The sequence below is a fragment of the Sminthopsis crassicaudata genome, chromosome 3, assembly GCF_048593235.1.
Source record: "Sminthopsis crassicaudata isolate SCR6 chromosome 3, ASM4859323v1, whole genome shotgun sequence".
Taxonomy (NCBI): domain Eukaryota; kingdom Metazoa; phylum Chordata; class Mammalia; order Dasyuromorphia; family Dasyuridae; genus Sminthopsis; species Sminthopsis crassicaudata.
Window position 1 is genome coordinate 241,715,868 of NC_133619.1, and position 17,663 is coordinate 241,733,530.

Sequence of the window (17,663 nt, forward strand, 5' to 3'; positions counted from 1 at the left end):
AAAAAATATGCTATTTTAGGAAATAAAACTGGCACAAAAAACTAGCAAGCACAATAAAGATCAATAAATAGGATAATCTAAAAGAGGAACTAGAATTGCAATTTACCCAGAAATGTGACTGTAAAGATCAAAATTTAAGTAAAGAGTACTTCAAGCAGTTAAGAAGAGATTGAAAATTAAGAAATACCAATTGAAGAAAGGATTGTAGGCTGAGATTTGAAGGAAGCCAGAGAAGCCGAAACAAGCAGAGAGAACATTCCCATGTGGGACAGCCAGTAAAAATGGACAGAATCAGGAGATTAGGCATTTTTCCAGGGTGAGAAATAGTAAATAGGTCAGTGTCAATGGATAGTAGAATACAATATGTGAAGGAAAGTAAAATATAAGAAGATTAGAAAGGTAAAAAGGGACCAGGGTATGAAGAACTTTAAAAAGCTAACAGTGGACTTTATATTTCATTTGGGAGAGACTAGGGAGCCATTGAAATATCCAATTTAAAATATGGTTTTGAAATCTTACCAGTAACATTAATGCACTGTTGATAAGAGTTGTGAACTGATCCAACCATTCTGGAGAGCAATTTGCAACTATGCCCAAAGGGCTATCAAATTGTGCATACCTTTTGATCCATCAGTGTCTTTATTGGGCCTGTATCCGAGAGAAATCATAAAAAAGGGAAAAGGACCCACATGTGCAAAAATGTTTTGTAGGGGCTCTTTTTGAAGTGGCAAAGAACTGGAAACTGAGTTGATGCCCATCTGTTGGGGAATGGCTGAATAGGTTATGGTATATGAATGTTATGGAATATTATTGTTCTATAAGAAACGACTATCAGGATAATTTCAGAAAGGCCTGGAGAGACTTACATGAATAGATGCTAAGTAAAGTGAGTAGAATCAAGAGAACTCTATACACAGCAACAAGATTATATGATGATCAACTCTGATGGACATGGGTCTTTTCAACAATGAAGTGATTTAGACCAATATCAATGGTCTTGTGATGGGAAGAGCCATCTGCATCCAGAGAGAATACTATGGGGGGATTGAATGTGAATCATAGTATTTTCACCTTTTTGTTGTTGTTGATTAATTAGTTTTTTTTCCTTTTGATCTGATTTTTCTTGTATAGCATAATCAGTGTATAAAAATGTTTAGAAGAATTGCACGTTTAACCTATAGTGGATTGCCTGCTGTTTCAGAGAAGGGAATAAGGGGATGAGGGGGGAAAAAAATTCGGAACACAAGGTTTTACATAGGTGAATGTTGAAAACTATCTTTGCAAGTATTGGGGAAAACATAAAACTATTAAAAAATAAAGATAAAATTTTGCCACACATACATACACACACAATTGTGTAAAAATCTCAAAAATAAAACAAAATGATTGATTTATGAATTCAAAAAGGTACCTAATATGGGTTAGACTATCTGATTTTTTCTTGTGCAGCATGATCAATGTAGAAATATGTCTAGAAGAATTGCACTTGTAATCTATAATGGATTATTTGCTGTCTATGGGAGGGGATGGGGTAAAAAACAGGGAGAAAAATTGGGAAAATCAGGTTTTATAAGGTGAATGTTAAAAATAAAAGGCTATTTTATTATTTAAAAAAAAAAAAAAAAAGAGGGAGAATGATTTTATCTTATAAAATTGAATAATCCTCCAGAACATAAAATGTCTTAAATTGCATCTTTTCTGACTCAAAAATGAAGGGGAAAAAATTACAGTAGAAAAGTGGGATTAAGGGAAATAAGAAATTGGGCTGGGATACTAGGGTTATTGAAAAAGGGAATATCTCAAATAAAAGAAAGCTGAAGAAGACTACAATTTACTTATTCAAAAGGAGAGGAAGAGAACAGGCTACAAATATCTAATGCTCAAGTTTTCTTTTTTTCCAAAAAGGAACAGAGATAGCAGCTGAACCAGTGATTTTATTAATATAGAGCACTCCCAAATTAGAAAACTCATATCAATGCAGGTTGTCAACTTTTTCCAGTTATAAACAATCTTAGAGAGTTGCTTACATTGAGAAATCAAGTGACTAGGAGGAAGAGAGAGGAGACTTCTAACTTCCAGGACATTCCTTTATCGACCAGCCATGCTACTTTCTTTCAATAAAAGAAAAATTGCAACAAAATTTGACAGAAGATTGTAACTGCAACCCTGAATATTAATATATAAAAATCTTGTTCAAAAAAATTATCAAGCAAAAAAAAAAAAAAAAAAGGAAGATTTGGATATAATGAGCAGAATGGATTAGAGAGCAACATTTAACAAATTGATATACAAAAGAAACACTCAGATAAAAAGATTTATAGAGAGTTAAAATAAGGAATTAAAGTCTGAACTGTTTTAACTTTTAAAAGTAGAAATGGCTATCACATCTCAGAAAGTAATAGTAAATAGAGAAGTTGAGAGAGAGACTATATGTAACTTATAAACCTCAGAACATTTATAATTTTCTTATAATAGGTGAAAATATAATTAACATTGTCTTAAGCAGATAATAATAATGATATCTTAAAGAATGAATAAGAGTTCTTCCTTGCAAAAGTACAAAATTCAGAGGAATCCAACAGTGCATATTTCCAGCTTTTTTTCCCCAATTTATGACAAGTTTGGATGATTTTCTTTAAAAGAAAATCATCTGTTATAGGGGATAGCTATCTGGAAGAGGGAGATTAAAAAAGGATATTGGGGGAAATTTTGGTAATATAAAAGACAACAAAAATTTATTTTATAAAAGAACAGGCTAATTTCTAGTTATGTGAAAAAATGCTCTAAATCATTATTGATTAGAGAAATACAAATTAAGACAACTGTGAGATAGTTTCACCTCTCACTAGGTGAGACTAACTCCTCTCACATGGGCTAATATGACAGGAAAAGACAATGATAAAAGCTGGAAGGGATGTGAGAAAATTGGGACACCAATGCATTGATGGTTGAGTTGTGAAACTCCAAACCTTCGGGAGAACAATTTGCAGCTATTGCCTTAAGGGCTACTAAACTTTGCATACCATTTGATCCAGCAGAGTGTCTCTATTCTCAGATAAACTCTCATATTCATTAGGAGATCATAAAAAAGGGAAAAGAACCCACATATGCAAAAATGCGAACATAGCAGCCCCTTTTGTAGTGAAAAGGAACTGGAAACCTGAATGAATGCCCATTAGGTGGGGAATGGCTGAATGAGTTATGGTACATGAATGCAATGGAATATTACTGTTCTATGAGAAATAATGAAGAAACTTTTTTCAGAAAAGCCTGGAAAGACTTACATGAACTGATGCTGAATGAAATGAGCAGAATGAAGAGCATAATGTACACAGAAACAAGATTGTGTTATGATCAAGTGCTATGGACTTGGCTCATCTCAACAATGTAGTGATTCAAGGTAATTATAATAGAGTTGAAATGGAAAAAGATATCTACATTCACAAAGAGAATGGAAACTGAATATGGATTGAAACATAGTATTTACATTTTTTGTTTTTTTTTTTCTTCCAGTTTTTCCCCTTTTGGTTCTATTTTTCTTGCACAACGTAACAAATATAGAATTATATTTTAAAAGAATTGCATATATTTAAGCTATAAGATTACTTGCTGTCTTGGGGAGGGATGAGGTATAAGGGAAAGAAGAAAAATTTAGAACACAAAATCTTACAACAACTAATCTGGAAAACTATCTTTACATGTATTTGGAAAATACAATAATACTGAATTTTTTTAATAGGCTAAAGAATAAATCATAGGCATGAAATAACAAGAACCAGAAACAATAAAGAAAAGGATAATTATGCAAAAAATCGGAGGACATTATTAAAGCAGTACTTAAAATAAACTGATTTATACTAAAAAGAGAAAGATCAATAAATTAAGTATGAACCTAAAAAAAGTAGAATGTAAACAATAGGAAAACTCATTGGAGGGGTTGTAGAAACACAAGCATAGTAAAATTCATTGCTTGTGAAGCTGCGAACTGGCTGAGAATCATTCTGGAAAATAATGAAACAATTATATAAGAAAACAAACATAACTGTTCATAACCTGTGACTCTACTCCAAGGAGGCTGAAATATGCACAAACAAGAAAAGCAATTTACAAGGAGTAAATATTCTATACCCCAAAGAAGTGGGATATAAGAAATTATCCATGTAATAAAGATCTTTAAAAAATGTTGATAGCAATATTGTTCGTAATAATAAAAAACGGATAGTAAAATATGTATCTAATAATTAGAAAATGGCTGACCAAATCAGAAAGTAAGCAAATGATGCAATATTATTGTACCACAAGGAATAATAATGATGACAGTGACAATAATAATAGTGACAATTACAACATCAATAGCAACAAGCATTTATATAATGCCCACACTGTGCTAGACACTTTATAAATATTATCTGATTTGATATTCAAAAGGACCCTGGGAAGTAGGTCCTCATTTTACATATGAGGAAACTGAGGCAAACAGTGTTAAGTAATTTGCCCAAGATCATAGGACTCAGAGAAACCTAAGATGACTTCCATGAAGTGACACAAAATGAAGAAAGCAGAATCAAAATAACTGTGTACATGATGTTATGGTAATATGAATAAAGTTGATATAAAGAAGAAAAATTCTGGTCAAATATCACTGCCAAATACCAATACATTATAAATGTTATCATACATTTCCCTCTTTTTCTGTCAATAGATTATTTTTGTCAGGGAATGTACTTTGTAAGGGGTTCTGATGTGCTTAGTGCATTTTGTATCAAAATAAATGTAACTAAAAAAAAGAAAATGCCAAAAAGGTATTTTCAACTCTTTGTGTTAAATAGTAAAGACTAGAATGAGGGTTTACTAGTTAAGTTTTAAGATTATCTTCAGAACCACTCATTCAGACAGTTCTAAAACACTCAACTAAGCTACCTGGAATCGTGAGTAACATGAATATGACAAAGACAGGCGTCATACGTACCATCAGAAAATTTTCTCTTCGTGGCAAAAACTTTTGATTTGTCAGGTGGAGGCCATTCTCTAAAACTACTTGCTATTGTGCTTTCTGCATCATCATCAGTTCCTATCAGAGAGCTGCGATAACAGTACAATGGATGCCATTTTTCCCCTTTACAAGTCAACAACATGTGGTCTGTAACAAATTCCTGCAGGTAGTAATACCTGCAGGCAAGAGAAAATGAAAGTGAAACATGAAGCCCACGCACTCACTTGATAACAACTAGAAATGTTCACCAGATCATAGAATGTTAAAGCTAGAAGGAACCTAAGATATTATCTCCTCATTTATGGATGAGGAAACCGAAGTTGAAAGATGTATAGTCAATTAATCAACAAGCATTTATTAAATGGCTCCTATGTGTCATGTACTATAGTGAGGACAAAGATAAAGGTGTTTAAACAGTCCTTGCCCCAATGGAACTTCCATTCTATAGGGAGAGACAACATATATACAAGTAAGTATATACAAAATAAATAGATTATCTTTAGGGAAAAGCCTTACAAAATGCAGGAGAGTAAGGAAAGACTTCACGTAAGATGTAGTGTTTGAACTGAATTTTAAAGGAAAATAATAGATTTTAAGGAGATTTTAAGGTAAGAAGGAACAGGAGTCCAGGAATGAGGGAGAGCCTGTACAAAGGCATGATTGTAGCAAATGGGAATTTTTGTTGTTCTTTAAGACAAACAGCCAAGAAGGCAAATTTGGTGGGATCACAAAATACTTAAAGGGAGTAAAATGTAACAGAACTAGAAAACAGGAATCTGGTTGGAACTAGATTCTGGAGGGCTTTAAATGCCAAAGGTATATATGTATTTGGTTCTAGGGAACAGAGCCACTGGAGTTCATTAAGCAAGGTTAGACTAACATGGGCAAAATTGTGCTTTAGAAAAATCATTGTCAGCTTAACAAATAATAGGCAACATAAGAGAGAGAAAAGTTAGAGAGTGAAGACCACTGTAAAAATCCAGGCAAGAGGTAATGAGGTCGGTCATTCATATTAATCCTATACCTGCATTAATGTGGTGGCCAGGTAAATGGAGAAAAAGTTACAGATTAAAAAAAAGACATGTGGAGGCAGAATCAATAAGATTTGGCAACTGATTACTTGAGATGAAGAAAAATTAAGAAATAGAATGAATTTGAGGTTGAGGACTTAGGAAGTTAGAAAGAAGTTTGTACTCTCAACAGAAATAAGAATTCAAAGGAACAGGTTTGGGGCAAAGATAATGAATTCTATTCTAGATATGGGATTTTTTACTTAGAAGTAATTTTTGTCTCATGTTCTTATTAGAACCCCCTAAATAAAATGGTGACTAAAGTTGTTTTCAATTTCTTCACTTCCTCTCTTCTCTTAACAATTAGAAAATGAGTAAATTCAGGGAGGATTCTTCCCTCCATATAATGGACACTGGGGAAAGAAAAAGACTGGAAGGTAGAAATGGGGCAAATAAGAATCAAACTAAGATTCTATGAGACATGCCACAAATCTGTTCCTACATTTCTTCTATTATTTTCACTATCTATTTTTCCATCAGGACACTTTAAAGGTGGACAATATATTTTCTACTACTGTTTATTATCATCCTTCAATAACTTTTTTTTCTTTCAAGATACACTCAAATTACTTGTCAAGTTTTTGTTAGGATTGTGATTAAACAAAGAGAAGAAAGTTAGAACCAGAAATATGCGAAGTGTTTTTTATGTACTGCTATACCTCAATGACTTTTCCTCTTCAGAAGTCCATTCAAATTTGTTCCACTCCATTTCATCCTTGCTTCTGCCCTTTACTGAATTTTCACCCATTTTTTCCCCAAAGGAGCTTAATACCTGGATTTTAGTCTTTCTAACTCATCCTACCATCATCATTAGAAGTTCCAGCACTAACTTCGAAGATTTCTCCAATGACCTCTTTTTTTCATTCCAATTCATTTCCAATTCCAATCCATACACCAATATAGTCATATCTTACTTCTTCTTACCTCTTAAAACTCTGTCTCTGAGATAGATTCCAACTTAGAGATAGCCTATAGACCCTGGAGATGATAGAGTATTAAGTTGCACAGAACTATTAAGGCTACTTTATGAACATGACTTCCTATCCTTCTCTTATTCATATTAAAAACTTAATCTTCAGCTTTATGACATCTGAAGACTCAATTATTCCTTGAACCATTTCTTTTTTCTCATTCATCTTCCCCAACTCTGGCTTGGTTTATCTTGCCTCCGTAGTTTTGCTCTCCAGGCTTGGAGACCTGAGTTATATTCTACCTCTCCCACATATGGATGACATCAAGCTAGTCACTTTTGCTCTGAGAAATAACTAAATATTTTAGGTTGAAGATTAAGTGATTATCTGAACAAGAAAGGAAGTATCCTATTAAAATGCACTTAGGAAAAAGAAAAAGACTGAAAGGGGAGAATACTATAAAAAGCAAACACAGACTCCAAGAGATCACGTGATAAAACCAGTTCCTACATTGCTTCTATTATCTCTGCAACTGTAATACCAATGTATCCCAAATCCTAAAAAATGAAATCAGAGCTCAAATACTTTTCCCTATCTTTCATCTTTAGTAATAGTTCCAAATAATTTTCTCATTACCTCTATTCTATAACAATCACCAAATCAAATGATCTTTTGTCTTTACTTATTTCCTTGACTTTTTTTATTGCTTATAATTCTACTGATGATCATCTTTGTCCTCCTACTCTCAATTTCTTTTCCCTTGTCTTTTTACTTCAACAAACATTCAGTTTTTTTCTTCTACCTCTATACTGCTCACAGAAAAGGATAGAGAGAGAGTAGGATAACAAGAAGAGTAGCATGAAATGCAGCAGGAAAGACGAGTAACTAAGAAGGAGGTGGTCAACAGTGTCAAATGCAGTAAACTTATGCCAAGATGGCTGCTAATTAGCTCCTAACTATCTACGGTAGCAAAAGTTTAAAATTCTCATTAGATAGACTGATGATCAAGAAATACATTTATAATGATTTTTAAGGAAGGGGAGATTGCCTGGAAAACCATTGCTAACACACGCAAAAACAAACTAGCAAACCATCCAGTGAGATTAGAGAAGGATCAAACACACAAAACTTGCAGACGTCTGTCCAGAGAAAGCAAGAATGGAGGGCTCCCCTGAGAATAACCCAAGGTAGTTGTAAAAGTCTTGCAGGGTGGGAGTAACCAGTGCAGGCATGGTAGAGCAATGAAGATTCAACATTTTAAATACCAAAATATTCAAAGAGACTGAACCATAGGAAATGGAAATCAATGCAAGAAACTAAGGGGACAGTACACTAACCACTCCACCTAAAGTACAATAAGAGGTAGAGTCTGGCCCTAGAACAAGGCCTCAGTTTTGTTAAATAAAGTTATAGAAATAGTAACAAATAAGTAAATGGATTTTTCATTGAAGAAATGAAAATATTAAAATAATAAAATAAAAGCTCAAGAAAAGAAATAAAAAGGAGAAAAAAATCTTAATGAAAAAACTTTATATGAGAAATATATTCCTTGAATACTATAATATACCAAAAGAAATCAATCAATATGATAGTAAGAATAAAATTTTAAAATTGGAGGAAAAAACTTGAAGAAAATATCTGATGTTAAAAACTGACATCAATAATAGGGCAGGGAAAGATAATCTAAGTATCACTAGACTTTCTGAAAACCATGTTTTTTAAAAAATCTTGGACACTTTATATTTTAATGAAAATTGCTTACATGTACAAGAGGGCAAAATGAAAACAAAGAATCCACGAATGACCCCATTAAAGGAACTTTCAAAAAAGAAAAATCCTAGGAATATTACAGCCAAAACCCATAGCTTTCATATCAAAGGCCAATAAGACAAGGGAAATTAAGAGGAAGCAACAAAAACCAAAACAACTTCCTGAACCTAAAAAGGAGATGGGAGTGGGGAAGAAACAGATTCTAAGGGGTCTCCTATGAATTGGGGAAATGGTCAAATTCTATCATCTATGAATATAATAGTGGGTAATTAGGGTGTCTTAAAAATGACAAAAGGGAAGGGAGGGAGAGAAGGAAGGAAGGAGGAAAGAAAGGAAGAAGGGAAGAAGAGAAAAAAGGGAAGAAAGGAGGGAGGGGAAAAAAAGGGAAGGAAGGAAGATTTTACACTAATCTGTGTTGTCTTATCTAAGAGGTTCCTGCTTCCTTAAGGGAAGAGTAATCTATTTTGTCTAAGGCCTCTTAGGTCTCTCTAGACAGTTTGTCTACTATTCTATGAATAGCAACAACACAATGCCTCCAACTTCATATTATTCATTCACATAAAGTTGGAGCTATATTTTTAAAAATAAACAAAAGAACTAGATTTTTTTTAACTTTATGCCAATTTGAAAACATTTCAAACTGTAATTTATGAAGCACTTAGACCTATAAATATATGCCTACAAAGAAATTTAATCTCCAGGCAACTCTGTAAGGTATTAAGGATTCCCAAAATAGAAAGAACTTCTTCAACAAATGATTATTTAGAAATATTTCTTGAACTTCAGGGGATAGCACAGCTTTACTGAATACTCTGAGATTTCTATTTATAGTTTCCATTTGTTGCTTGTATACAGATGGGTAAAGCAGAAATAGGTGAAGCCATATGTACCATTAAGATTCTCTGACTTCCTAAAGAACAAGGCCACTACATTTTTTTTCACTTCAGTTTCCACATGAAGAAAGAATAAAAAAAATTAATATGCTTCAAAAGTACTCTAGCAAAACAGACCACAATACCATTAGTACTCTGGTTGAAATAGGTTAACCAAAGCACCTAAGGAAATGCTGGTAAAAAGAAAAGTCAATACTATTCAGTTGGAGAACCTAAATTCAAATTCGAGCTCTGCTGCTTATTATTAAATTACTTCACCTTTCCAGGCCTCAGTGCCAAAATGAAAGAATTGGACTAGATTGTCTTTAAGATCCCAACAGGCCCTAAAATCTTACAATCCTTTGTTAATAGGATCACAGATTTAAAACTGGAAGGGAACTAAAAAACCATCTAGTTCAACATCCTCAATTTACAGATGAAGAAACTAACGTCACAGAGATTATATAATCCTTCAGAGTCAGATTTTCAACGCAGATTCCAAATCCACTGATTTGCCCCTTTCTGTGCCATACTGCATGCCTTACTGTCAAAAAATAGAAATTCACTCATTGCTATAATCTAGCCCAAACTATCCTTCATTTTTCTACACTCCAGTCTATCAATTTTTCCCAAAAAGATCATGTTTATTCTCTCCTCTGTGCCTTTCCTGATACTATTTCCTTCCAGCTATCTATCCAAATACCAACTCTGCCCAGTTCAAGTATCTTTATACTTTCCTCATATATTCAAATCCAAAATGATTCCTTCCTTCCCCTTCCTCAAGTAAATTTAAAGCACCATTAATTTAAAGATAGTACTAAACTTTTCTGTTCACTGTTCTAATCCTGTCATATACATGTTTCCTCTTCTTAAAATTATCAATCGCTTGAGGGCATTTTCACATAATTGCTGGTGCTGCTTCTGATTATTCCCCCAAATAGCCAACACTTTTAACAGAGCAAATACTCTCCCCAAAAAAAGAAAGAAAAGGGGGAAAAAAAAAAAAGGAAAAAAATTAGGATAGTTTGGTTGCAATTCATCATTTTGCCTCCTTTAAAAGGCTAAATAAAAGATATAACAAGGACTCATTAAAGAAAAATGAAATCAAGTTCTGAATTGTAAACTTGACACTCTAAAGATATGAATCATATCATCAGAATTTATTTACAAATGACAAAACAGTTCTAAAAATACATATACCTAGAAAGGAAGGAAGAAACAAGAAAAACTTCATCTAGATACAATCTCCTTATCCTGTATAAGACTACAACACTGCCTCTGTAACCAAAATAAAGAGCCCACTATTACCATCCACAGGAAATGATCCCATTTATTTATAACACACATTTCATACTGTTCATCTGACTCAAGTAGTCATATATAGTAGAAAAAGGAAATAAGGTTCTACAGGCTACAACTGGCCTTAGCTCAATTCATGTTTCACTCTTGCTTTCCTAAAATACATAATCAGCATAGTAAAAAAGTAGTAGAAAGCAGTATTTCAAACCAAAGACCATATTATCTTTGTCAGAAGAGACCACATGATCCAACCAAAATAAAGATTCCCTCTAAAGCATAAATTCTTAACCTCTTTTGTTTAATGGACCTATTTAGCAACCTCCTGAAACCTACAGACCCTTTCTCAGAATAAAGTTTTTAAATGCATAAAATATAATACATAAAATTACAAAGAAAGCCAATTATAATGAAAATTATCAAAATATTAAAATTAATGATCCCTAAATTAAGAACCTATTATACTCAAAATCTCAAAAATTGTTTGTAATCACCCATTTGATTTACCACAAGTGAAAAAGGATTTCTAATTCCAACTAATATTCCCTAATTCTACTCTAGTAATCCCTTCATTTTTATGCATTTTCAATCTCTCCTATCACAAATTAAATTTTATACACACAAATACACACACACACACACACACACACACACACACTTTCACTCACTTTATAAACCTTAAAGTACTATTTTGAGATCATCATCTTCATTATTATTACATGGGGTTCTTCTTTTTTATCTTTCTCTAGGTATGCTTAATCCTCTGAAATCCTAAAAACATATCCTTCTCCTTGCTATTTCCAACTTATCTCTTTCCTCCTTTTCACTGCTTAAAATTATCAACCACACTGTTTATATTCATTGTCCAAATGTCTATCACTATACTGAAATTAATCTCTCAAGGTTTATCAATGATATAAATTTTCTCATTCAATGTTTTTTTTTTTTTTTTTTTAGTTCCCCATCCTCCTTGATTCCTGATAATTGAATACTCTTTTCCTTCTGGATATATTTTCCTCCCTTAATTTCTCAGATTCTGTTCTTTCTTGGTTCTCTTTTTATAACTCTCATGTTCCTCTTCCTCTGCTTTATCCTCTTCCTGATCTTTTGAGGGTTTACTCCAAAGTTATCATGAATTCTTTTCTCAACTATTGTCACAATCTTTTCCTTAAACATTTCATTTCTTCTCTAAGTTTTAACCACCAACCCTACATACAGATGGCTTCAAAATGGAAATATTTATACACATACCCTCATGTTAGTTCCATACCCACATCTCCACCAGTTGTCTATATAAGACAATTCCATTAGACCTAGAAACTCAACCTATCCGGAATGAAATGCAGTATTTCTTTCTAAATGTTTTCTCTCTGATTTTTACATTTCTCTCAGGAACACTATCACCAAATCAGTGATGGCTAAAACTTTGATATTACCTTTGGTGGTTCTTTTTGCCTCATTTCTCATTGATAATGTAAGGCTGACTACATCAAACTTTGTCACAGTAATAGAGCTGATAGATGAGATGGCATCTCAAAGGATACAAAGAATGGGAAATCAATCCTGGGGAAATTAACATTCTAGCTAGTGTACTCAATAAGTTTTGGGAAATACAGCAAAGAGGGAGAACCCAAACCATTCCAGAAATGCAATCAATAATAACCTTATGAGACTAGCTCCCCTCTACATTGAAAAGGAAGCTCCACATTCTCCACTTAGGTATTTTCATGGCCATGTATCAAAGTAACAATACTCTTATGTCTTTATTACAACACTTTTGATACTTTACTGTTTATTGTTGTGAATGGTATAATCCATTAGAAATATGCTGTGGGATATGGAGTAAAGTGCTGATCTAAACCAAATTTTTGCCAGATTTCTTTGTAATTTCCCCAGTACTTTTGTCAAATAAGTTCTTTCCTAAGAAATGGTTTTCTAGTTCATTAGTGTATTACTGAATCTCATTGTTCCTGATCCATCTTTGTCTAGCCTATTGCACCTACCCTTATTTTTAAATAACATTCAAGGTCAATCACTCAGTCACTTACTAGCTGTGTGACCTTGGTAAAAATATTTAAATTCCCATTTGCCTCGGTCTTCTACCTGAGAAACAGATCAAGATTTGAGAATCAAATGAGGAAACATATATAAAACATGCTGCAAATCTTAAAAGTATATATAAATGCAAGTTATAGTCATCATTATTATCTCGTTGTTTTCTTAACTGAGATCTGGAATGGCTATTCTCCCTTAATTACTTCTTTTTTTTCATTATTTCTATTGACACTCTAAATATTTCTCCAAATAAATTTTAATATTTTATCTAGTTCTGCAAAGTACCCTTTGATCATCTGATTGCTACAGTATTAAAATAACCACTAATTAATATAGTAAATTTGGTAGCATCACTTTATTAAACTGTGTTTATTATATCATTATTATTTTTACTATATGAACAATGTTATGGCTATTAACAAAGAATATGTCTCCAACAATTTTAAGTTGTTTTCATTTCTTCAACAATCACTTTGTAACTGAATTTATTCAAAATATTCACTAATGATATTGAATTATAATCCTTGGCTTTATCCTTCTCTGGTTAGAATTAAGACTACTTTTCTCATGAAAGGAGTCGGGTAAGGTGTTTGTTATTTTCTCAGTTTTTAAGGATGACTTGTATAATACTGGTACTAATTGTTTTTTTAAAAGAATTCTCCTATGAATTCAGGAAAGGTAGTTTTTTCTGCTCCCTTTGGCAGTTCCTTTTCAGCTAGTTCTATGTCTTTTTCTGAGACTATTAAGATCTGTTCTTCTATTAATTTGGATTTATATTTTTAAATGTATTTCTTCATTTCTTTTGTGTTCTCAATTTTTGTAGCATAAGTGCATAGTAGATTCTTATCATATTTTTATTCTGATTGGTTCTGATTCTCTCCTCTCTTTTTAATAAAGTTGGCTACAAATCAATTTTTAAGTGTTTCTACATAATCAGCTCTTAGTTTTTATCATTTCTGTAGGGCGTTTTTTGTTTCCCATTTATCTATTATTCCTCTAATTTTCAATATCTCTTTTGTACTTATTTGCTGGTTTTCTGACCCTTTTAAATGAATTTTAAATTAATTGTCTCCTTTTCCAGTTTTTAATGTATTCTTTCAATCAGTACTGTTTTCTGTGTTGAAATGTTCTAAGTAGTTTTCTTGTATTATGGTGCTCAGATTTTAAATTTGTTCTTCTAGAAGACTTTTAAACTTTAAATTGTCTCTACAAGTACTCATTTTGAGATCTTGTATAGAAATCATTTTTTAAGGACTAGTGCTTTTACTTTTTTTCTTTAGACTGCCCTTTATTTTTGTGTATTTGCATTACTAACCATTTGCTTTCTCTTTTGTTTCTTTGGTGAAGACACTATGGATTCAAGTTTTTTCTGTCTCATTAATTAATTCTATAGTGCAGACCATGAATCCTGATCTCACAAACTTTTTCTCTATTAAAACACATGTTGTGTTTGATCCCACGCTCTCTTGGGAATCTCCTCTGCCTCATCAAGTGCTATTTATTTATTTATTTTGTCTCACAATTCAGAGATATCTGGACTCATTTTGCTGATCTGGAGGCCATTATTAACAGCTATTAACTCAATGTTGGTTTATCTCATTGTGCTGAAGGTCTTTAAATTTTCTTCCTGAGTTATGAGGATCTCAATCCTTTTTCCTTATGTTCACTTAACTTTCGCTTCTTGACTAATTCCAAGCAACCTTGGCGAGAAGAATGGAATTGGCCATAGTTAGAGGTTGGTGTCTAGAGGATCCATCAGGCCTGGTGGATCCTATAGACACCACACACACACACACACACACACACACACGCACACACACACATCCTGCCCCATCTCACATATATATCTAGAAGAGCAAGAATTACAGGATGCCAGAGTCTGATATCTGACTATTCAATTATCTGAATTACCCCTTCCTCATTTTTTTTTTACATACTCTTTTCCCCATTTCAATCATAGTATAATAAAATACTTTTAAAAGTTTAAGTTCAATTTTTGAAATTAAATTTTAAAACTTCAAATATTTATTGGGACATTTACTGTGTTCTGCATTATATAAAGACTGCTATGGATGCAAAGAAAAGAAAATCTTAAGCTGAGGAAAATAATAGGGGAGAGAACATGTAAATAACTAGGTACAAACAAAGAAGTGCTCTTTAAAGAAAAAATATAATTTAAATATAGACAGTCCTTGCTTAAGTGAAAGGGTACCAGTGTTACTCTTTCCTTCACAAAGCTCTGTGTGGCCTTTCTCCCTATCTGGAGAAAGGAGAAACCACTTCAATTTAAAAATGCAAATTTATAAGCTAGTGTTATCTGAGAGGAAAGAATATTCAGTGCTCCTGACTATTAAGTGCTAATATAATAAAAGGAACAATACTACCAAAGTCAATATATTTATGAAAGAAAATAGCCAAAAAAGTACTTCTAAACTTCAAATCATAAAGCAGCAATCATCAAAGCCACCTGGAATTGGTTTAAAAAAACCATAGAAGTAAATCATTAGAATAGAATAGGGAAGGAAAACCAGAAACCATGAAATTCGATATTCCTTTATTTGAAACACTATTACTTAGAACTTTCTGTTTGAGAAGGACTATTGGAGAAACTGAAAAGCAACCTAATAAAAATTATGTTTAGACTGATACTTTGCACCACAGTACATTAAAATTCAAAATAAATACATGAACTGAATAATAAAAATCATAAAACAATTTAAAAGAGATTATACATCATTCACATCTACAAGTAGGAAATGTGTTCTTAACCAAAAAAAGGAGTAGCAGTAAACAAAAAATAAAATATATCTTTGAATACAAGGAACTAAAAAAGTTTTTGCACAAACATAAATACAGTATCTAGGAAAAGCAAAAAATAAAATAAAATAAAATAAAATAAAAAATAGTCAAATATCAAATTTTCAGAAAAAGGTATCTAAGATATTTAGATAAATGACATTTATATGAGGCCAAAAGAAGAATTGCAACCTATTAACAACTATGTAAAGAATAATTGAAAAAATATTGTTTGTATATCAACATAAATGTACAAACAAATCTTGGGCCTTAATTTATGGAACAAAGGAGGGGAACAATCAATGTTGGAGTGGCTGTAGCAAGAAAGGCATACCAGTACATAACTGGTGAAGTTTTAAATCAACACAAATCTTTTGGAAAGCAATACAAAATTATGCAAAGAAAGTAACTAAAATGTTCACAACTCTGTTCTAAATATTTCATTCCATTACTATGCTTAAATCCTAAGAAGATGATCATCAACAAAAATAAAGTCCACATATATGATAATAAAGAATTGGAAATATAGTAAATATCTAGCAAATAATGATTCAACAAATTATGGCACATGATTATAATAATATAGAGATGTACAAAAACTTTTTCCATGAAGCACAGCCAAGAAAATAACATACACAATAACTACAACAATGTAAATGAAAGAAGCACAAAATATTCAAAACTGAATGCTGTAAAATTAAAGAACAAGCATGGCACCAAAGTACAGATATGAGAAGACAACTCTGCTCCACTCCTTTGCAGAGGTGGGAGATGAACATATTTTTCTATCTATTCAACATTATGATCATTTTTGGTGATTTTCCCCCCTCTTTTTATTTCCTTAAAAATATTATTACAAATCATAGTTCTCTAAGACAGAGAAGAGATGAACAGTGAGGAAGTTTTTGATGATATAAGATGAAATAAAAAATAATAAAAAAATTTTATTTCAAAAAAAGTGAATATTATAAAATTACAAAAGAACAAGTGTGACTCCAAAGAAGAGATGTGGAAGAATATCTCTCTTCATTCCCTTTCAAGGATGAGAACTCCCCAAGTATTAAACATTACTTTAAGACTTCTCCAATGTAATATCAGTTTTACTTGACTTTTTAACCTTCTTTTTCTTGATTTATTTTAAAAATATTCTTTTTTATATGATAGTGCTTTGAAAAGAAAAAAATTAAGGGATGTAGGGGAAGTTTAAGTAATATAAAAATAAAAAATTTCAATAAAATATATTTTTTTAAATCCTACACATATATGGAGTAAATAGAAAACAGAAACAACTGGGGATGATTAATATGGAAACTTATTTTGCATGACTACCATGTGTAATATCAAATTGCTTGCCTTCCCAATGAGAAGTCCAGGAGGAAGGGAGAGCATCTAGAATGCAAAGTTTTAAAAATGAATGTTAAAAATTGTTTGGAAATGAGGAAAAATAAAATACTAAAAACAATTTAAAAAAAAAAGGGGGGGGGGGGAAGGTGGGAATTGAATGGAATCTTGAAGACAGCTAAGAGGCATGTATGAAGGAAAACACAGGAGACAGTCAATGCTAAAGTACAGACATAGGAGACAGAATGTGGTGAAAAAGAGAATGCAAAGGTAATGTGTAGAGAGGAATAAGTGTGAAAAGGTTGCAAAATAAGGATGAAGAGGTTTTGAAGAGCTTCAAAAGTCAAACAGAAGACTGTATTTGAGCCTTGTGACAGGACTACTTACAAGGAATTGAAACCATCCTTAAGACTTGATTGGCTCAGCTGAAAGAGTCAAAACTGTTCAAGAGAATTCCTAGATTCCTGAATACAAAACAACCACAAGAAACGGCATGTATTTTTTGATGTTTGGCTGGTAGAAAAGTGATGGGCAAAGGTATAAAATCTACACACTTATC

At 32.3% G+C, this 17,663-nt stretch overlaps 1 protein-coding gene across 4 annotated transcripts in view; it reads right to left on the reverse strand.

Annotated features, from left to right (window-relative positions):
- The window catches only part of LOC141561128 (cohesin subunit SA-2-like), a 124,292-nt gene that overhangs the window by 12,367 nt on the left and 94,262 nt on the right, over positions 1–17,663 (reverse strand). For 3 of the 4 annotated variants that reach the window (XM_074300259.1, XM_074300258.1, XM_074300260.1), the window contains exon 31: positions 4,970–5,169. The exons of the other annotated variant lie outside the window; for it this stretch is intronic. In XM_074300259.1, coding sequence (XP_074156360.1) covers positions 4,970–5,169 — 200 coding nt within the window. The remainder of the gene's footprint in view (positions 1–4,969; positions 5,170–17,663) is intronic. 4 annotated transcript variants of the gene reach the window in all.